The following is a 22,647-nucleotide window of genomic DNA, read 5'->3' on the forward strand; positions in this document are numbered from 1 at the left end:
ATACCACAGGAACAACATAAGCTTCACCCAGTAAAAAGATATCAGTAAATAAATATGGTTAAGAAATGTCCTTGTGGTGGAAGTTCTCTCTTCCACAGAGCATGTGTATTTGAAAATGAAAAATGGCACTGCCTTAATTGACATGCGTCAGCACAGATTATTGACCTCATAGGAACGCTTTCAATTCCGTTAATCCGCCCTCTGATATCTCTGCAGCGGCAGCCTACAACGACTGTGTCAATCCTCTGCTACACACAGTGAACAGAATAGTACTGATCACAAATATTTACCACAATAAATATTCCTGCATTGATATTTAATATTGAAATATGAAAGTCAAAGACCCCTCTTTCACATCTGAGTAGCTTTTTAAGTCGCTATCTCGAGTCTCTATTTAGCCAGATGGCTCCCTCTCTCAATCCCCACTCACAATCAAGATTAAGATTACACTATTACACACACACACACACACACACACACACACACACAGACACACACACACACACACACAGAACACAGTACTCATAAATGCGTCATACACATGTTCATACTAACGACAGACTGTCCGTCCCCACCCTGCTTTTTCTGTTAATTCTCTAAATCCGTGCTGTTTCCGACATTAATATGCCCTTGATAAACAGATTCTGGTGATATAACACAGGCTTTCAAAAATGGCCTTTTAAATGGGCAGAATCCTATACGAGATTCAGTTGTTGAAATTACAACCGAGGCTTAAGTTATTAAACAGAGCAGCTTTAATCATTGATCACAGAAATTCAAGGTTGGAGGAATGGCATGGATTAAAGTATTTTTACCACAAAGCCACATATCCACTGTGATCTGAGCGAGAGAGAGAGAGAGAGAGAGAGAGAGAGAGAGAGAGAGAGAGAGAGAGAGAGAGAGAGAGATTGACGAGGATAGATTGACGAGGATAGAGAGAAAGCCCTGCTGTCACTCGCTAGTTTAGTGATTCCAGCTCCACTGAAGGCGACCGTCTTCCATTCTCCGTCCCATCCACCAGCTGTTTCTTCTGGGCCTGTGGGCCGCACAGTATGAGGCAGCTACCATGGGCTTTAAGGAAAACTTCTCGGAGATTGATCCTGTCACTTTGAACCTCTGCATCCTTATCGCCAGCTATGTTATCTTGCTTCTGGTGTTCCTGATATCTTGTATAATGTATGACTGCCGGGGCAAGGATCCAACCAAGGAGTACGCGCCGGACCCTGTGCCGACCCAATCCCCCATCAGACTGGTGGTGATGCAGCAGACCACCCCTTCTCCGCAACATCAACGCTGGGACCAGACCAATATGGTCACCTCATATGAGCCTCAGCCCAGTCCAGACTTCAGGGAGAAGAAGAGCACCATGGTCTAGATTCTAGAAGGGCTACTGTGGTGCTGAATAACTCAGTCCACCACCTGTTGGAATTATCGCAGCGGGATAAACTTTTGTACATATATGTTTTTTAAAATCTGTTTCTACATTTATTTTTTAGACTGTATTTTTCCCTGGTGGCCAGGACAATGCTAGGATTGGACCTGCAGAAGACCAGTCTGAGACGGTAAGAGAGAAGCATGTGTGTGCAGTGTTGATGCACATGAAATCCGTCTTTTAGAAAGCTCTGGTGGATCACAGAAGCCTACAACCTGTTCTAAAAGAAGAAATGTCACAACTGATAATCAACATGGAATTCAGGAGCTGTACTATTAACAGTGGTTTGTGTTACATGACATGAGAAGGAAATGCAATTGAATGAAAAATGGTTGCAGGTTTCAAACCTTATCTTTGCACATAGCCCAACTATTTATTACATCACAAAATGCCTCAGTGTTTAAATTTGATACAGTATTACCAGTTATAATTTTTCATTTTTAAAGAGAGACAGGTCTGTCCCCTCTCAGTGAGCGTTCATTGTCATCTTGCTTCACTACTTTGTCAAATGTTACTTGATAGACATTTGTATGATGCTCTGCTAGTGTAATGTTTTCATCGACAGACTTGTTGCCCTATCTCAACCAGGACTCAGGAGGAGTGTATTACAAAGTGTCCCCTGGCATTTTCAGATTAGGAGATTGCCCAACATTTCCTCGTATTGTTTATAGGTAAACTAAGGTAGCCATTAGCCAATTACATAACTTGACAGTGTTGAGTCTCTATGAAGTAACCAACCACAGTTCAGCCAAGTGCTGTCCAACCATGGTCCTGACCTGTGAGGCCCAGATTATTCTGCTATTTTGAGACTTGCTTCTTTAATCTCTCTCCCACCCGCCATGAGAAACAGGTTATTTATGGAGCCCATTTCAGATATGTACCTGCTAACCCTTTGATGTCAAGACATGTGACTTGATTCAGCCAACACAAGTTGATACATGTAAATAAATACATTAACAAATGCTATGTAACGGTTTATCTACAGTTAACTCAATAATTACAAGCTGTATTGTAGATACAAATGGTCAGAGTAACACATCAATCAATCGATATGGCATACTGTGTACTTTTTCTGAAGTGCTTATTGTTTTGTATAATTTCCCTGTATGAGTAGTAGCTTCCTGTACGAATGTTCCCTTATGAATAATGAAACTACAGACGCTTGATACAGACTACTCCTATCATCAAGCAAAAATAAACATACTTTCTAAATAGTGTTTTACTTTGATAATTGCTGAATCCTATCAGTGCATGTAAATATTACATGGACTGTTCCAACAAAGAGCTGCAGTATCTAATACTGATAAAGGTGTCTGCAGCACACGCATGGCTATTTCCTGACTGTAGGGTCCAGACTGCCCAGGGCACTTCACTTGTTGGTGATACAGAGAGCACGCCACGCAGTGCCCGGAAAAACCTGTATCTCTCGTGACACAGATACGATGGGAACATTGTATTCCCAAGCCCCACACCAGTCATAATGTAGTGCAGCTCTGCAGTGTACAAGTGAAACGAGCAAAGTCCCATAGATATTTATTGATGTGACGCAGTGCTGTTACTGTAGGTCCTGAGTCCTAATGTGTTTCCTCTTTTATTCTGTCAGGCAGTGTTTCCATTTGGCATCTGTGTTATAGGTATATGAGACGCTAGAGAGGGTCTGTCTTTTGTTCTGTTGTCCTATTGCTGAAAGGGGAGAATGCATCCACAATGCAGGCCTCATGAGGACTTGCAGGTATGGATTGTCGTGGCCATACATTCCCCTCCAGAAATTCACTAGGCCATCACAGACTCCATTGAAGGACTACAGGATATTGAGAGAAAGAGGTTGTGGCTAACACTTATCCTATTATTCAGTCAATCTGCTTGAATTAGGATCTCTAAAAGAGAGTGCAAGCTGAAGCTATAAACTGAATTAAGCCCTTGCATGTAATATAATTAAACACCAGTAATCATACATTCACTCGAAGGTGTGACAGAGTACTCACTGCCAAAACTAGCACCTGTACACACCGAAATAGCTTTGCCCATGCCGTCTTACCTGGAGCATAAACAAATTAAGCTGTTTTAGTCCTTATACTTAGAAATGCTACATGTATGCACCTTGCCCTGAGCTGACACACCTGGCAAAGCAGCTCCAATAGCTTGATTACAGTACAACAACATCAACACCTACAGTACCAACAGAAGATTACAGTACAACAACATCAACACCTACAGTACCAACAGAATATTACAGTACAACAACATCAACACCTACAGTACCAACAGAATATTACAGTACAACAACATCAACACCTACAGTACCAACAGATGACTACAATACAACAACATCAACACCTACAGTACTAACATAATATTACAGTACAGCAACATCAACACCTACAGTACCAACAGAATATTACAGTACAACAACATCAACACCTACAGTACCAACAGAAGATTACAGTACAACAACATCAACACCTACAGTACTAACAGAAGATTACAGTACAACAACATCAACACCTACAGTACTAACAGAAGATTACAGTACAACAACATCAACACCTACAGTACTAACAGAAGATTACAGTACAACAACATCAACACCTACAGTACTAACAGAAGATTACAGTACAGCAACATCAACACCTACACTACCAATAGAATATTACAGTACAACAACATCAACACCTACAGTACCAACAGAATATTACAGTACAACAACATTAACACCTACAGTACCAACAGAAGATTACAGTACAGCAACATCAACACCTACAGTACCAATAGAATATTACAGTACAGCAACATCAACACCTACAGTACCAACAGAATATTACAGTACAACAACATCAACACCTACAGTACCAATAGAATATTACAGTACAACAGCATCAACACCTAGGGAATCACACCATCTCTTTATCAGTTATTGACAGAGAGAGACACTTATATTCTTGAAGTAATTTACTTGGGAAAATGTATTTCTCAAAAGCTGGAATCAAGAGATTCCAACTGATGAGAAACTAGCCATCTGAAAGGATCATGTTCTGCTGAGTATTAAAGATGTAAAACTAATTACCACTAAGATAGAATACCACAGAATCCCATCTAAGTATATACTGTATGTGAATAATTGTACCATTTAGAAAAGGCAACATGTTGCAGGACAATGGGGCTCCTAAGGTCTAATGTGAACATAAATCCGAATGTTCCAGATATCTGAAAATGCTTGCAGCATTTTTGTCAACAGTGAAGAGCAATGTTACACCAATGTATTAGCTGGGTGCAGGTCGACTGTTATGCCTCTATGCAGACACTACACCAGTAATCCTTTGCTACAGGGGGAAATGTGCTTTACAGGTTAAGAACACGCCATACTCATCTTGTTAGCTACTCGATCAATTCTGATCTCTGTTGAGGCCGGCTCTATCTTACTTTACAGAAGTTTGATTTATTGATTGAAATGGGCATTGACAGCATGGCTATAACATACACTAATATATCCACCATGCCATGAATTGGAAAAAGCAGCCATTTTATTTCCATTTCTTTACTGAAACCTGGAAGGGCATATCCATGTATTTAGATGTTTAGCCTTTTCACATTGACAACATTGATTCATCAAGCATCTGAATATCACACCTTTACATTTCTTGTCATCTTTGTCAGACAGAATTAGCGTTGTTGTTATTCTAAGTGTGAGGATGGAAATATTCTGTGGCTTTTCATTGAGGTGTTTCCAGCGTATTGTAATCCACAGTATTGGGAATCCCATGTCTTCCCTTTTTAGAGGTACTGCATTCCAGCATGAAACAGTAAACCAATTACAGAGCTGTTTAACCCTGGCATCACGTGTCTTCACAAAGCCTCTGTTATCCTGTGTGTAGTCCCACCAGTGTCTGTCTTACAGTAGCCACTAAAGATGTCATATTAACAGCATGGCCTGCTGTGTGCATGTACAGTACAGTACATTGTTGTTGGGCAGTATGGAGCATTGTTTAGTACTGTTGATCTACATGGTGTAGAGAGCTTTTACATCCTGGCAGAGGGCTTTGTTCGGCAAGCTTTGAGTGTTTCAAAGCAATCAATGAAAATAAATCACACACAGCCTTTACAGTATGTGTTGCCATAGTGTGACACAGAGGGTGATTCTTGTCAGATGCTTAACATAATACCTGACCTGAGGGACCTTTAACCACACTTCCTCTGTAACATGAGCTCTTCCACTTGCACTGCCCTTGTGGCTAGTGGAGTAAGTGAAATGGGTCTTCAGGTTGTTGACTGTGAGCAGAGTGGGGTAACGGATGAACTCTGCATGTGCCTCTAACATGTAACAGTGTCAGGAATAGAATGAGCGAAACACTGTTTTATAGCATATTTAGAAACACAGGGACACTCTGCTGAGCTGCTAAACCCTGTGTTTGCATGACAGAATGACATCCTCCATGTCTCAGTCCTGTATCGCATTAGGGGTGTTATGGCACCATGGGAGAACTGCAGCCTTGCCGCAAGAACAAGGAAACGCTAAACCCTAACATATGGCTGCTCGCATCCTCCCGTTGTCTCTGCTAATGTCATTCTTAAAACCCCTGCCTGCCTGCCACCCACCATCTCAGCTGTACTTCCACAGCTGGTGAACCATGAGCTCCTCCTGGGCTGGATAAACCACATTTGAACTGTCCGATGCATGGTGTACCCTAGGGATAGGATCTTGTGCAAAAAGTGGATTTTACTTTCATGAACTACAATACACATTAGGCTAGGGCTACTTTTGTAATCCTTTGGCATCACAACATATAAAACCAGAGAGATGAATTCATACTTAGAGGCTTACCTGTCTGTCTAAAGATAACATGTGAAATATTTCTCTACGGGGTTGATTATACATCTTATTCTGAATTTACCAACGTAAACATTTAAAATGTATACATTTGGGAATGTTATCTTCTCATGCATAAATGTGCTGGTTATTAATGGTTCTGAACGGTATTTTACAAAGCCACTGCGTTGAAGTTGAGTCAGTATGGGCTTATGTTTCACTCTGGTTGTAATAGCCCAAAGAGGAAAAAAACTGCAGGCATTTGTCAGTTTGAAACTCATTAAGACTGCATATTGCACTTAAAGTCTTATGTAAACAGCTATGTGTTGTGTTATCTAATGCTGTTCCTGAATGATCCAGTTACATTACTGTCACTGTTATGTAACTCTATGGGTTAGAGAGTGCTCATCAGATACATTGCTGAGTTACAATGCCATCACTGTTATGTAACTTTAGAGTGCTCATCAGATACCTTGCTGATGTGAAATTCAACATAGGCTAGCAGCACATTGTTTTGTGTCCTGTCCACATACAGTACAACACAATTACCCATAGGGACATATTTGCATCTGATAACATTGTGAATTAATCTCTTTGCATGCAAGTATACATCTGTTGAAACAGGCCTATGATGTAATATCAGTTTATTTGCTAAAGTTTATTGACACTGAGATAAAAAGTCAATGCTAAAAGGCTGAATTCAGAAAAATAAATCATTCATTCATGACACAGGACATGATATTGGACTCTGAACAGAATACAAAAATAATTTTGATGCATATTCAGGTTTCGTCACTAGTTGCCACACCCACAAAGTCATAAACCCCGGCAATTTATACAATTTATCTTCTTGAAATTAAAATCTGATTTCAAAACTAACGCTAATATTAATCTTAACCACACTGCTAACCTTATGCCTAAACCGAACCTTAATTTAAGACCAAAAAGCTACTTTTGGTTGTCATGAATTTTTTCGATAAAGCGTTTTAACTTTAGGGTTGTAGTAACTAGTAGAAACCCATATTCAGGGTTGCTGGTTGAAAAACAAAAGTAACTACTACTGTCACTTCTGTCTATCATGGTGTGACAGATTTTGAGACCTCCTCCAGCCACCCACACTGTCATAAGATGATTGATTGGTCTGATAGGACGATGCCCCGCACTTTTAGTGCTATTATTGGTTCAAGCATCCGTCATTCAAAATATCTTTGCGTGAACTAAACACATTTCAATCGTGAAAAAGGGAACAACGCCGGTGTCTACAAGGGGGCACAAGTGTCAGGAGGATATGTCTTTGCTAAATGATAGTATTAATGTAGTCCATTGAAGCTAGTTTATATTTGCAGCACAATGGTATTAAGGAAAATACTAAAATAGTGTCTTGATGTATTGATTTGGACTGGGGGTATCTTATTATGTGTACAGATGACTGATTAGTTGATGACGATAGCTGGGCCTTCACTTTCTCTTGTTTTGGCTAGCTTTCTAATTTCCCATTTGGCTAGCTTGCTGATTTCCTATTTTTGACTGTAGCTCGCTAGCTAAATCTTGCTTCGTGATTTCCTCCCTTCGTTTTGCGTGAAGGCATTGAAATGAAGAGAGTGAACAGCCTTCAAAGGTGGGTTAGCTAAAAATGTGGCAGTCATCCAATGTTTGCATTAGAATTTAGCTATAGATAGATAGCTGGCATTCATTTGTTCGGGCAAGTGGTCTTGTTAACGTAAGTGAACCTAGCTACTAGCTTATTCTTAGATGGATTGTTTGTTTGTAGCCATTAATTGAGCAGAAACATGGTTATTGTAGCATGCAGTACTATAGCCTACTAGCTACAATGTGTCCCACCAGGAAATGCGATATAGCACAGGGAAATGGAATCCGGTAAAACAAGTCGCCATAATTGTCCAATCATTGCTTTGTAAATAATGGTTATATGTCCTTGATGAAGGGTAATTCCATGTTATCAGAGTGACTCTGAGACTCACTTTAAAATGTGTGGCAAGATGCAAAGATGATTGCATTAAGAATTAGGTTTCAGCTATGATATGACACCTTGAGTATGAACTAATCTGTTTTGGTTATTGAACTACACTAAGTGAAGTGGATCAATACCCGGTAACAGAATGACTGTAACAGATTGACATCATGGGTCTGTACTAGACAGAAATGTATAATTATGAATATCATTCTCTTCTTGGTGAAGTGTCCTATACAAAGGTAGACAAATGTAATATCCTCCTTTGCATGTTTATTCTACACACCGGGCTATTATTCAAAATGGTAATCTTTTTATTTATTTAACCCCAATGAGCTCCTTCCTCTATACATGACCAAATGTGGTTGGTCCAGACTGGACCAAATCTCTACCAATCATAGATGTCTATTTTTCACAAGTTTGGACATTACAATAAATGAAAGGTATAGTGCTGCAGAGTAGAGTATATAGCTCAATACAGCACAGTATAGTTCAGTCCAGAAGAGTATATGACATTATATGGTACTCTACTCATGTGCTCTACTGTACTGAACTCTACTTCCATCTCCGTGACCAGAAATCAAAGCTTTTGAATATTCCACATTTTTATGATTTAAAATGGTTGAAAAATGTATCTATGCCTTAATAAATAAATAAAATACAGACTCTTAGCTTTCATTTGGAACAAAATGTTAAATGCTCCTATAAACTTCAGGTTATTGCTGATTCGTCCTTTTTTTACATGGAAATGACCTGAAACTAAACAACTTTTCCTTCTTTTTTTTTCGGCCAATCACTAAAATGTGAATGTACCAGTAGGCCTTTTTGTGTTAGTTATATGCGATTTTTCTTTGAGATGTACTGTATGTCAGTTTCTGTTCTTCTCGTGTTATTTTCCTGCTTCCTTCAATTGGCATGGCATACTGTTGCATGAACAACCCAGAACAGTGTGAGAACAGCCCTGAATCAGGATAACCTCTAACACCGGTATTGTAACAGCCCCTAGTCCTCCCGCTACCTGCCCCACTAACACTTGCTGCATGTTGCTGTATGTTTCAGGTTCATGAACAGGCGGGCCTCTGCTAACTGCCGCTACCAGCCCACCTGCTATGAGCATGCTGCAAACTGCTATACTCACGCGGTGAGTTCACCTTCCCTAAGTAGGCCTACTGTACAAAGACAGGTTTTCAAATGTCAGACCTCAATTGCTCTTTTTCCCATGCTTAATTCTATTGATGGAATTCTACCTGGTGTTGATGGGGTTATGGAGAAAACGCATTTGATGAAAAACACTATCATTATAAACTAGACTGGGTGTATGTTACAACAGTTGGTAATGTTAATCTGTCTCCCTTTGTCTGTACCCTGCAGCTACTCATCGTACCAGCCGTTGTGGGCATGGCCCTGCTGCAGCGTCTCTCAGACGACCGCTGGGAGAAGATCACAGCCTGGGTGTACGGCATGGGCCTGTGTGCCCTCTTCCTGGTCTCCACTGTGTTCCACATCATCACCTGGAAGAAGAGCCACATGAGGTGAGGAGGCAGAGGAATGTTCGATCACACTAGACCAGGGGTCTTCAACCTTTTCTTGCCAAGGGACCCCCTCCCAGGCAAAATGCCGACCCAGGGACCCCACCATACTTAAGCAAATATTATGTTTTACATGTCTTCTCATCAGGTGAATGGAAAGGAGAAGTAATCAACATTTTAAAGTGAATAGATTTGTTTGATTATTTTGACCTCCCCACATTATAATTGAAAGAGAAAGTGTAAACTCATAGCCTATTAGTTAGAAAGGTAACTCCAAACACATTTTCGCTAAGAGCAGTTGCTTAGCGCTGGTTAAACAAAGGATAGCCATGTGTTGGTAAAAATGAAAGTCCAAGCCAAGAGCTTACCAGCAGCACTTGTTGCAGTGGTAGCCTATTCGCGGGTGCTTATTCAAAGCCTATGTCAGATACTTCAGTGAGTTTAATTTGCAGTAACAGATCTGACTACCTGAGTTATATTATACAGCACCCAGCACATAATACTTTTAATTGCATACTAGGTATGAGTCAATTTGTAAGTCGCTCTGGATAAGAGCGTCTGCTAAATGACTTAAATGTAATCAAATCAAATCAAATGTATTTATATAGCCCTTCGTACATCAGCTGATATCTCAAAGTGCTGTACAGAAACCCAGCCTAAAACCCCAAACAGCAAACAATGCAGGTGTAAAAGCACGGTGGCTAGGAAAAACTCCCTAGAAAGGCCAAAACCTAGGAAGAAACCTAGAGAGGAACCAGGCTATGTGGGGTGGCCAGTCCTCTTCTGGCTATGCCAGAATGTAAATGATGTAAATGTAAATGAGTGGGCAGACGCAATCAAAGGCCAAAGAGAGAAATACTGAATGCTTGGTCTTGATTCTAGGTCTGTGGAGCACTGCTTTCATATGTGTGATAGAGTGGTCATCTATTTCTTCATCGCTGCCTCCTACACACCATGGTAAGTTCTATTTCTAATACCAATTTCCATATGTCACTTATGGGATGCACCTAAGGGGCGGATCGCAAGCTCAAAGTATCCAATCACACAGCATCTGTTGGAGACAGAGTGACGAATGAGGTGAGCCCCTCTCCTTCATTAAGGTAGCCACTCGCCCGCCAACTGGTCATTCTCGCCTTTACCTTGCGGAAGTGACCTCGTTCACTAAAAGCTCTCCTCAGCACAACTAGATTCCTGTCTTTCTAGTGAACTGTTCTCAGGCGAACCAAGAGGTTAACGCTGCCGAACTTAGAACCTCAGCTCTTGTCGATTAGTGTTGAGTACTGACCGAAAGGAACATTTTTGCTCTTTTTGTTGTTTTCAGGTAGTGCCACATGGCAAGCTACTGAGACTGTTAGCCCTCGCTTCAGCTAACTAGGCTAGCACATACCGTAAGGCTTTAACTAACCACTAGCAAATGTCTAGCTCCTGCCGCAATGCTTAAGCTAACCTGGCTAGCTAGCTACAAAGCAAGCTAACCGCACCAGCCTTACTACCACCAACACTGTACTATTGTTAGCTCTCTTCTCTTGTCTGGTTCAAATCTACTTTTACATGTTTGTATTAACTTCCTAAGGTTGATGTCTGCACCCCCGCGGATATCGAATTAGCATAATAAAAAAATCCCCATAAAAATCAGTCAGTTTAAGCTAGAAATATGTTTTTTTATTGCATTGGATGCATCTCAATCCACCGCATCCACCTATGTAACACTTCCACATCAGCGTTGAAAGGTGACAGAGCTAGAGCAGTGTTTGTCAGACCATGACACATCCCGAACATCGGTCTTCTCACAAAATCGTCTGTAGCGTCCGAACGGTTTGGGTTACAAACTATTATTGACTGTTGGCTACGACCTCCACAAGCATCTTGAGACTCGTCTGAAGTCTGTACAGCCAATCTGCCAACTTCTGTCTGTAGCGTCCGTACAGTTTGGGCTACACACTAATCTAACGTACATGTTGGTTGTTTTGGTCTAGGATGCCCACAGGCCTCACAAGAATCGTCTGAAGGTCCCCGGTTGCAGTCGAAAAAATGTATGGAAGTAAATTATATATACAAAAGTATGTAGACACCCCTTCAAATTAGTGGATTCGGCCATTTCAGCCACACCCGTTGCTGACAGGTGTATAAAATCGACTACACAGCCATGCATTCTCCATAGACATATATCGGCAATAGAATGGCCTTACTGAATAGCAACTGTAAGTGCTGTTATTGTGAAGTGGAAACGTCTAGGAAAAACAACTGCTCAGTCGTAAAGTGGCAAGCGTAGTGTGTAAAAATCATCTGTCCTCTGTTGCAACACTCACTACCGAAGTCCAAACTGCTACTGGAAGCAATGTCAGCACAATAACTGTTCGTCGGGAGCTTCATGAAATGGGTTTCCATGGCCGAGCAGCTGCATACAAGCCTAAGATCACCATGCTCAATGCCAAGCATCAGCTGGAATGGTGTAAGGCTTGCTGCCATTGGACTCTGGAGCAGTGGAAACACGTTCTTTGGAGTAATGAATCACGCTTCACCATCTGGTAGTACGACAAAATAATCTGGGTTTGGCGGAAGCCAGGAGAACGCTACCTGCCAGAAAGCATAGTAACAACTTTAAAGTTTGGTGGAGGAAGAATAATGGTCTGGGGCTGTTTTTCATGGTTCGGGCTAGGCCCCTTAGTTCCAGTGAAGGGAAATCTTTAACGCTACAGCATACAATGCCATTCTAGAAGATTCTGTGCTCCCAACTTGGTGGCAACAGTTTGGGCCCTTTCCTGTTTCAGCATGACAATGCCCCTGTGCACAAAGCGACTTCCATACAGAAATGGTTTGTCGAGATCGGTGTGGAAGAACTTGAGCCCTGACCTCAGCCCCATTGAACATCTTTGGATGAATTGGAACGTCGGCTGCGAGCCAGGCCTAATCGCCCAACATCAGTACCCGACCTCACTAATGCTCTTGTGGCTGAATGGAAGCAAGTCCTCGCTGCAATGTTACAACATCTAGTGGAAATCATTCCCAGAAGAGTGGAGGCTGTTATAGCAATAAAAGGTGGACAAACTCCATATTACTGCCCATGATTTTGGAATGTGATGTTTCACATGCAGATGACCAAAAGTATGTGGACATGTAGTGTATATACAGTGCATTTGGAAAGTGTTCAGACTCTTTTTTTTTTTTTCACATTTTGTTACATTACAGCCTTATTCTAAAATGGATTAAATAAATAAAAATCCTCAAGCGACACACAATACCCCATAATGGGCTCCCAAGTGGCGCAGCAGTCTAAGACACTGCATCTAAGTGCTAGAGGCGTCACTACAGATACAGCCTGTATTTGAACCAGGGTATCACAACCGGCCGTGATTGGGTGTCCCATAAGGCGGCACACAATTGGCCCAGCGTCGTCTGGGTTCTTAACTGACTTGCCTAGTTAAATAAAAAATAATGACAAAGCAAAAACAGTTTTTTCGAAATGCTTGCAAATGTATTAAAAATAAAAAACCTATACCTTATTTACATAAGTATTCAGACCCTTTGCAATGAGACTCGAAATTGAGCTCAGGTGCATCCTGTTTCCATTGATCATCCTTGATGTTTCTACAACTTGATTGGAGTCCACTGAGACTCTTCCTAGAGCTGGCCTCCCAGCTAAACTGAGCAATTGGGGGAGAAGGGCCTTGGTCAGGGAGTTGACCAAGAACCCAATGGTCAGCTCCAGAGTTCCTATGTGGGGATGTGACAAACTTCCAAAAGGATAACCATCTCTGCAGCACCACCAATCAGACCTTTATGGTTGAGTGGCCAGATGGAAGCAACTCCTCAGTAAAAGGCACATGACAGCTCGCTTGGAGTTTGCCAAAAGGCCCGTAAAGTACTCAGACCATGAGAAACAAGATTCTCTCGTCTGATGAAACCAAAATTGAACTCTTTGGTCTGAATGCCAAGTGTCATGTCTTGAGGAAACCTGGCACCATCCCTACGATGAAGCATGGTGGTGGCAGCATCATACTGTGGGGATGTTTTTCAGAGGCAGGGACTGGGAGACTAGTCAAGATCGAGGGACATATGATTGGAACAAAGTGCAGAGAGATCCTTGATGAAAAGTTCTCTGGAGCAGGTTAGGACCTCAGACAAAGGGCAAAGGTTCACCTTCCAGCAGGACAATGACCGTAAGCACAGAGCCAAGACCACGCAGGAGTGGCTTCAGGACAAGTCTCTAAATGTCCTTGAGTGGCCCAGCCAGAGCCCAGACTTGAACCCGATCGGACATCTCTGGAGAGACCTGAAAATAGTTCTGCAGTGAAGCTCCCCATCCAACCTGACAGAGCTTGAGAGGCTCTGAAGATAAGAATGGGAGAAACTCCCCAAATATATATCGGGGCGGCAGGGTAGCCTAGTGGTTAGAGCGTTGGACTAGTAACCGAAAGGTTGCAAGTTCATATCCCCGAGCTGACAAGGTACAAGTCTGTCGCTCTACCCCTGAACAGGCAGTTAACCCACTGTGTCATTGAAAATAAGAATTTGTTCTTAACTGACTTGCCTAGTTAAATAAAGGTAAAATAAAATAAAAAATATGGGTGTGCCAAGCTTGTATCACCATACTCAAGGCTGTAATTGCTGCCAAAGTTGATTCAATAAAGTACTGAGTAAATGGTCTGAATACTTACGTATATTATATTTCAGTTTTTGTATTTTTAATATATTTGCTAACATTTCTGAAAAACTGTTTTTGCTTTGTCATGGGGTATTGTGTGTAGTTGTAGGGGGGGGGGGGGGGCATTTTAATCGATTTTAGAATAAGGCTGTAACGTAACAATGTGGAAAAAGTGAAGGGGTCTGAATACTTTCTGAATGCACTGTATATGGAGACTGTTTAAATACATGTACATGTATCTGTTGTACCATGTAGTCAATGCGTTTGTATGGGCCAGTAAGGTCCAAAATCATTTAATTAAATACAGTTTTTATATCTTTTTTTGATACCTCAAGGGGTCTTAAAATTCCCAATCATATAGCAAAATGATCCTTGGTATGACCTTTTTAAAAACAATTCCATATAGCTTAGTAGTAGCTCAAGTCCTGATGTCTCTGTATCGATTAGCCAGCTCTGGAAAAATACTCCTATTTCGCATGGCCCCCCACTAAGAAACTGCTTCCCATGGTGACAGCCTGCCTCAGAGAGGCTAGGAGCTCATGGAATAAGCCCCTTACCAGCAGCATCCCGGCTAGGGGTTCTCTAGCAAGGCCATGTATGATCTGGGTTTCGCAACCCTCCCAAGGTGTAGCCGTCACTGGCTGACCCCCTTCACCCCACACGCTGTGCTGCTAGCACTACTGGCACTTCCCTCCCTGGAAAGATGGATCGCTTTATTGCCTCTATTTTCCATAAGACATACAGAGCTTTGGACCTTTAAATCTGAGAACTTAACGTGACCTCTGTATTGTTGGCCTACCAGGCAGAGTTACAGGAGGATGTGGGGGAAGCAACTGGATTCAGGTACTCTGAATCTGGTTTCTTGGGATGAGATCTGTATGGCTACAGATCTAAAGCTCTGTGCCTCCCATAATGCCATCCAAGGCTGTGGTCATACTGTGAGTCTGGCGGTGGTGGGAGAATGGGCTCTTTGGCTAAGCTTGTCCAGCTTGACAGACAAAGAAAAAGTGGACCTCCTGGATGCCCCTGTGATACCCAAGGAGTTGTTCGGCCCGCTGTCGCCGCCATGCAGCAGAAGTGCAACATGTGTATGGAAGAAGGTGAAACCTTCAACTTCTGCCTACCCCGCAAACCAGGGACAGGGCAGCAAGCTAGCCTTAGGGGCCAGCGACACAGCAGACTGCCAATACCCAGGCTAAGCTCTTGAATCAAGGCAAACCAGAAGCCAAACAATCCTTTTCGGCGGCCTCAGCAAGGTTCCTCCCTCCTAACCCCCCTAAGGGGGGCAAGAAGTGCCAGTCAAACTAGGTCACAGCCCTAAGTGGCAGAGGGAGGATAGTGTGCAAAGCCTCTCTCGGGTTTAACGTAAGCTGTCCCTCCCCCTCGCGTGACAGTGGTCAGGCACATCTGTAAAAAAAATATATATAATAATATGTATACACTATTCCCTTTTGCAAAAGCACACTTTCGTGACATTGCTCACATGGGCAGATGGAGGATGTGCACTCTTACCATGAGTGCCATCCCCCTTGGACTCTCCGCTTGGCACCTTATCAGGTTTTAGCCAGGGATGAAAAAGTTAACATGTCCGTTCTCCCTCTGGTCTCTTCTGACATACGGAGCTGGATGACAGATTGCCTTTTGCTATTATACCATGGCTTCCTTATTTTTCCTTGCCTTACGGCATTGTTGCCTCTGTCTTTTGCACTAGCGACAGTAAAAACAGGCTCATGTGGGCACCTCCTCGGTGCTACCACCAGGAGGCGCCATCATGAACTGAGCAAGGCAGGGGAGAAACCTTGCACCTTTCTCTGTTTTAATAGTGACAAACAGGACATCAGGTTTCCAGGGTTCACTTTAGGGACCACAGTCTTTTTTTGGGCAATTTTATTGCAACTTAGCTCTATTGATAGAAAACTATTTTTGTTGAGCTATAGGACAGTCAGTACAGTATTCCATATTCCAAAAATCAGAGAGGAGGAGATCACTCATTCTAAACCTCCCTTCCGGGGTAGGGCCAAAACATACAGGCAACTGCCAAAATAAAGGAAGCACCAACATAAAGTGTCTTAATAGGGTGTTGGGCCACCATGAGCCAGAACAGAGTCAATGCACCTTGACATAGTTTCTGCAAGGAACTCTATTGAAGGGATATGACACAATTCTTCCACGAGAGGCTTTGATGGTGGTGGAAACCACTGTCTCAGGCACCACTCCAGAATCTCCCATATTGAGTGGAGATCTGGTGACTCGCTCACACACGCTTTAAACCCCCTAATGCTTCTTTGAGACCAATGGGCAACCGGGCATTTTCATACATGAGCATGATGGGATGTTAATTGCTTAACTAACTCAGGAAGCACCTGCTTTCAATATGCTTTGTATCCCTCATTTTCTCAAGTGTTTCCTTTATTTTGTCAGTTACATGTAGCTGATCTATTGCTTAGGATTAGGATCTGGTTAACCAGCATGTTTCCTTCTTTCTTTTGGCTACACGGGTTGCCCCCGCTAGTCATTCCATTGGCCGGTCTCTCTCGCGCAAAGAACCCCGCTCGGTAACACGAAATAGCCATACCTATTGCCACCTGCAGTCCAAGAGGATCAAGCATGTTTAGCAAGAAACATTCATGCTCATATGCCTTCGACCCATTACGAGGTATCCTGGGTTAACTGGGACACTCTTTGCCTCTTCCCCCCCGTGGAATTATTACGCCCCGGGGTGAACATGCTGGCACTTCAAACCAGTCCCTGAGAACCCCCATCTATCCAGACTGACTCGAGAAGACACTGTTAGAAGCGTCAACACTATAACGGTCTTTTGGAGACCCTGCCCCTAAATTATGATGAAGCACCACTAGGGGTGGAAGCCACGGCACACCCTCTCAAGGGTAATGCCCTATGCTTTTTCTCTCTCTCCTAGGCCTGACACCCCCACTCTAAGCAGAGCTAGGTAACAGGCTTATCCCTGATCTTCGACCCCCGGAAAGACCAGGTGCATCCTCGTTAGCGGAGACCACTCTCCTGCTCTATAACCAGTCCTTGTAGCCACTGTTATGCCGGGATCCACGGACATTAACATACGGAAAGATTTGTACCCTCACCTAGTAGCTGTTACCCTCTGCGCATAGCCCGTGGGATGATAAATCTGAATGCGACAAGCCGGCCACTCAAGATCTTTCACAATCCAGAGTGCCAGTGCCCCACATACATGCCCATTGTTTGGCGAAACAGACAATGCATTTTTTGGAGAAGTGGTGTAACCTACACAGATCATTCCTTAAATGCTCCGTATGCTTCATTGCAGGACTTTTTTGGACAGAGGGAAGATCTCCAAACGTCCAGTTGACTGCTATCTCGCCTGTCACACAGGCCTCGACAGATGTTATACTTCTCTTTCTAACCCGCTTTACTGTCTGCCCTATGCCTGCAAAACGAATAAGCGGGCTGTACTCACTGGCAGCCAACCCTTGCAGAGGGAGGCCCCCTACATCGTTAACCGCTATATTGAGAGAGTGTAGGCTATTGTATTGGAAAATATAATAGCAAGGTTACAGCCCGGAAGGGCTCATTCCACTAGAGATATGACTACCTCTTGGTCACTGGTCTAAGGCATCTCCTTAGGGGAGATTTGCGCTATAGAGTGTTGGGCCACCCCTCATATGTTTGTGGTCTTCACCGACTGGATGTCACTGCACCTTCGTGGGGAATACTCCCTCAGTGTCATAGCCTCTGAGGGGTGATGCTGTTGGAGCTACCTTGGCTTCAGAGAGCATGTCTGTGTTATGGGAGTTTACCATATCCCATAAGTGACACATTGAAACAAGTATAAGAAATACAACTTTGGGTTACTTGTGTAACCCCGGTTCTATGAGAATATGAGTGAGATGTCACCACTTTTCGCAAGAGCGCAAGAACTAGAGGCATGATGAAAATGACCAGTTGGCTGGCGAGTGGCTCCCTTTATGGAGGAGAGGGGCTCACCTCATTCGCCAATCGACCAGTCTGTCTTCAACAGACGCTGTGTGATTGGATAATTCGAGCCTGTGACCCGACCCGTAGGCATATCCCGTAAGTGACACATGTCACTGGTATTCGCATAGAACTGGGGTTACACAAGTAATTCAAAATGATCTCATGTATGTGATGAGGATCCTGTAGTTGGTATGTTTCCCTAGGCTAAAGTGTGGAATGAACATCATCTTTCTCTCCTGCCAGGTTGAATCTTCGTGAGCTTGGCCCACTCGCAGTTCACATGCGTTGGTTTGTATGGCTAATGGCTGCGGCAGGAACGATATACGTCTTCAACTACCACGAAAAGTCAGTATAATAACCTTTCTGCATTTTAATGATGCCTTTTTTGCAATGTAAATATATATATTATTCAACTAAATCTTCAGTGGAGTAATTGGATATGTACAGACTACGGTCTCAATGAATCCTATAACAATGAAGCTGATGAACAGGGCCATTGTTATATCTGCTAACCATCATCACTTGTTTTTGTTCTCAATTTTGTAGTTTTTCTGGTGATTAAAGTAGGTCTTTTTTTAATATGGAATATTCTGTATGTTTTTTGTTCTAGGTATAAAGTTGTTGAGCTCGCCTTCTATTTGACTATGGGTTTTTTCCCTGCGTTGGTTGTAACATCAATGGTAAGGTATTGACTTTCTGCTGTAATCTCCTTACTCAGTCACCACCCACACTCACTGCGGTAGTGGCAGTGCTGCTTACATCTGCTGCTTACTGTTTGCTTTGACACTCTGTTTCGAGCTCTCTGGCAGACACATTAAACATGACCGGTTCTCCATAACTTAATTAAAATGGCCCTAGAAAATCTGGAATCTGTCAATTCCACCAAACCGGTGTCTCCATATGTGAAAACAGAGCATTTCTATGATCTGTGGTTAAAAAAACAAGGTCCTAAAATAAATGCTTCTCTGTGACATCACAGGGTAGGATTAAAAGGAAAAAACTGATTTTCAAAACCTGCAATGAGTTTCTAGCCCAAGGGAGGGTATTTTCTTGCTCCCCACGTCTCTGTCAATCTCAGTGTTTGAAAATCACTGTTTTTAAAATGGTTAAACTTTTGATGATGTCATCGGGTAGAACTGTTCACTTCCTTTTTTTTCTATAAAACTTATAAATGGGCCGTTGACACGAGTTGTGCTGGAGATAGTGAAAATGATGTTGGAAAGTGGTGGAGTTGTTCTAAGGTGCTCTATCGCTTTGCACCTTTGTAATGCCTACCGTCATCTGGTGTTCTTGCAAAAACATCATGTTAATGTGTGTATTAGTGACTTACTATACATTATCAGTAGCATCCATCACCAAGTCGTAGTGATCACAGCCTCCATCACCACCCTTTACTTGTGTACCACTATATCCCTCAAACTCAACTCTGGACCTTGAAGCCAGTCCCACTGCATTTTTTCATTATTCCCCTCTAATCAGGGTCTGATTTAGTCCTGGGACACCAGCTGTGTGCAATTAATTATTAGGTAGGACAGAAAACCAGCAGACTCCGGACCTCGTAGGGTAAGAGTTGAATAGCCCTGCGCTATATGATCAGCAGAATATCTGTTGTTCAGCTTCCTATGCCCCCCTGTGGACTTCTTGTGGTAGGTCACTCAGACTCCAAAGGTTTTTAGGGTTTGTATTACTGTACTATATGCTGAACCTTGGAGAATAATATTCTAGTCTTTTACATGAGATTTTCCCCTAAATTTTCCACAGAACAACACGGATGGATTGTACGAGTTGGCCTGTGGGGGACTCATCTATTGCCTGGGCGTGATCTTCTTCAAGTCGGACGGGGTCATCCCGTTTGCCCATGCCATCTGGCACGTGTTTGTGGCGCTGGCTGCAGCCGTGCACTACTACGCTATCTGGAAGTACCTCTACAGGAGTCCCCCTGCTAATACTATTCGGGACGCCTGACCCCCACCGCATCAAGTAGGCTAACTGAAAACACATTGCCCTCCAGTGCCTCTTGACATGGGCACCAGCAAATAAAGACTCCCACAACTGCCCACCGAGGATGCAACCACAGCCAGAAAGTTTACGAAAACGACCATGCATTGTTTACTGTTTTCAGGTAGGGAACAGTTTTTCTGTTTATCTTTAACTGTACAAACTTTGAACAAAGGTTATTTGTAATTCTTTTTTTGTACGACTGTTATTTATTTGGAACCCCCAAACAATTAAAATGATCAACTTTTGACTTCCATTTGGGAATTGTTCTCATCTTCTACACATAATGATACGTTGGGCTGAGTTGATATCAGTGCTTTGTATCACTTCACATTCCATACTTAGTATCTTCTGTCATTTGTAGTGATTTTGTCAGTCATCTTATTGATTGGAATGCAGTTGGGAAGAACATTCAATAGAGTTGGGCTTTTCACTCTGAGGTAAATGTGCACGGTACACATTGGACACACAATGTCTGAATCAGTATTTATCAGTATCTAAGTGCAGTCTTATTTTTCAGAAGCACTTTTGTATGATAAGAACCACAAAGAACCATTGGATATGATGTTTAATAAGTACTCTGATTTGTGTAATTGTATTCTTTCCCACAAATATGGAGCCTTCAGAAGGTGAGTATTTGAGTTGGTTTAGCTTTTAAAAAGGGTCTCTGTGATTGGACTGAACTTCCAGAAAGATACAATATCTACAGTACATCTGAGATGTCCTGTAGTTCTGCACATATCACTGCTGCCACTTTAATGGTATAGTAGATAGTTCCATTATATCACACACTTCCTGATTTAAAAACTCTCCTTACATCCTAAATTACCCTTCTGTTCTTTGTATTAATTTTAACCTGTTATGTGTTTTTGGATCTTCAATGGTACTCCGTTCCCTACCTTTCTTTTGAGGAGTATTTGCCATTTCAGTTGAGAAACTATGAAGACCAGTACCATTATACTATGAAGTTGAATTGATTGAGAAATGTGTCATGTACAACCAACCCTATAATGATTTTTAAGGGTTTGTAGATCTATCCATTTATAGCTTTCTCACTTGTTTCTCACAAATGTTCCTTGTGTAAAACACTGTACAGCCCTTGGTGAGCATGCCTTTTGTTTTCCCCTCCCTGACATTTTGTGAGCTATGCTAAGTGGAGAAATCAGATGATTTTGTTATGGATTGTAGCCATTCTGAAATGTCTTGCTCCCTTTACCACAATGTTTTGTAATATTTGTATATTCTGTTTTGGCACATGATCCTGTACTGGCCTTTTTAGGGAAAACATCTGCTTCTTATTAAACTCTCTACTTTATCCATTGGGTGTATTGGTGCTGTACATACAGAAAACAATGTTCACTCTGTAAGAAATAGGTTACTAATGTGTTGATGAAAAATAAATGCCCTCAACATTGTTCCTTTCTTCTCGGTTTCTCCATGTCTTGTAAATGTGTATTAGATCTATAGGTTGAAACTATAGCTGACCTCTGGGGGCTTCATACAGACAGAAAACACATTTCTCTATTGTTCTGTGTAGGAAACCAAACCTTCATTAAAGGAGTTGCATTTCCCCTTAGCTCATTTCCTCCATGGACAGAATGGTAGCCAGACAGAGTCCCAGCAAGAGACCTTCCAATCACTGACCTTGATGCTTGAGACAGCTGCTGGGCCTGGGAGCTTTTTGATCAATCAGACTGGCAGGTGGATGAGGAAAATACACACAAGCCACTGAAATGTTGATACCAGCGGTTTCATTCATTTAGTACCATGTCCTGAACATACCACAACTGACCTTAACCCAGCCACCTGTAAAGGTTTTTTACTCCTTAGAAATACTGGTTATGTGACATTACTTTCCTAAATGTATGCTAAACATTAGGAACAACTTCCTAATATTGAGTTGCACCCTTTTGACCTCAGAATAGCCTCAATTTGCTGGGGCATGGCCTCTACAAGGTGTCGAATGCTTTCCACCATACCCCCTTCAAAGGACCTTAAATCTTTTGTCTTGCCCATTCACCCTCTGAACAGCACAGATACACAATCCATGTCTCCGTTGTCTCGAGGCTTAAAAATCCTTCTGTAACCTGTATCTTTATCCCCTTTATCTACACTGATTGAAGTGGATTTAAAAAAGTGACAAATAAGGGATCATAGACTGACCAGGTGAAAGCTATGTCATGGAAAGAGCAGGTGTTCGTTTTTTTATAAACCCTGAATGCTGATTGGCTGAATGCCATGGTATACCATGGGTATGGCTAAAAATGACTATTTACTTGTCTAATTAGATTGGTA

At 42.3% G+C, this 22,647-nt stretch overlaps 2 protein-coding genes across 5 annotated transcripts; both read left to right on the forward strand.

Moving 5' to 3' along the window:
- The first annotated feature begins 910 nt into the window (after positions 1 to 910).
- Positions 911 to 1,378, forward strand: LOC135564673 (small integral membrane protein 36-like). Its single transcript, XM_065010243.1, has one exon. It carries the CDS (start codon positions 1,067 to 1,069, stop codon positions 1,373 to 1,375), a length of 309 nt encoding a protein of 102 aa, XP_064866315.1. The 5' UTR covers positions 911 to 1,066; the 3' UTR covers positions 1,376 to 1,378.
- Positions 1,379 to 1,413: 35 nt separating this feature from the next.
- On the forward strand, positions 1,414 to 21,767 carry LOC115110706 (monocyte to macrophage differentiation factor-like). 4 transcript variants are annotated; one of them, XM_065010240.1, is made up of 7 exons: positions 1,414 to 1,562; positions 9,268 to 9,349; positions 9,580 to 9,740; positions 10,620 to 10,694; positions 18,598 to 18,699; positions 18,965 to 19,034; positions 20,116 to 21,767. In XM_065010240.1, the coding sequence occupies exons 1-7, from the start codon at positions 1,525 to 1,527 to the stop codon at positions 20,317 to 20,319; spliced, it is 732 nt and encodes a 243-aa protein (XP_064866312.1). In that variant the 5' UTR covers positions 1,414 to 1,524; the 3' UTR covers positions 20,320 to 21,767. The 4 variants fall into 4 exon arrangements, with proteins under 4 accessions (XP_064866312.1, XP_064866313.1, XP_064866314.1 ...); XM_065010241.1 differs by lacking the exon at positions 1,414 to 1,562 and adding an exon at positions 7,454 to 7,854; XM_065010239.1 differs by lacking the exon at positions 1,414 to 1,562 and adding an exon at positions 7,867 to 8,651.
- Positions 21,768 to 22,647: the final 880 nt, after the last annotated feature.

The sequence above is a fragment of the Oncorhynchus nerka genome, linkage group LG26 (genome assembly GCF_034236695.1).
Source record: "Oncorhynchus nerka isolate Pitt River linkage group LG26, Oner_Uvic_2.0, whole genome shotgun sequence".
In the NCBI taxonomy this organism is placed as follows: Eukaryota; Metazoa; Chordata; class Actinopteri; order Salmoniformes; family Salmonidae; genus Oncorhynchus; species Oncorhynchus nerka.

Excerpts from the sequence above, each read along its gene's own strand:
- LOC135564673 (XM_065010243.1), top strand. The coding sequence starts at position 1,067 with ATGGGCTTTAAGGAAAACTTCTCGGAGATTGATCCTGTCACTTTGAAC.
- LOC115110706 (XM_065010239.1), top strand. The coding sequence starts at position 8,560 with ATGACCAAATGTGGTTGGTCCAGACTGGACCAAATCTCTACCAATCAT. Across the intron at positions 10,695-18,597 it reads GCTGCCTCCTACACACCATG|GTTGAATCTTCGTGAGCTTG; the intron begins GTAAGTTCTATT and ends CTCTCCTGCCAG. Across the intron at positions 18,700-18,964 it reads GTCTTCAACTACCACGAAAA|GTATAAAGTTGTTGAGCTCG; the intron begins GTCAGTATAATA and ends TTTTTGTTCTAG.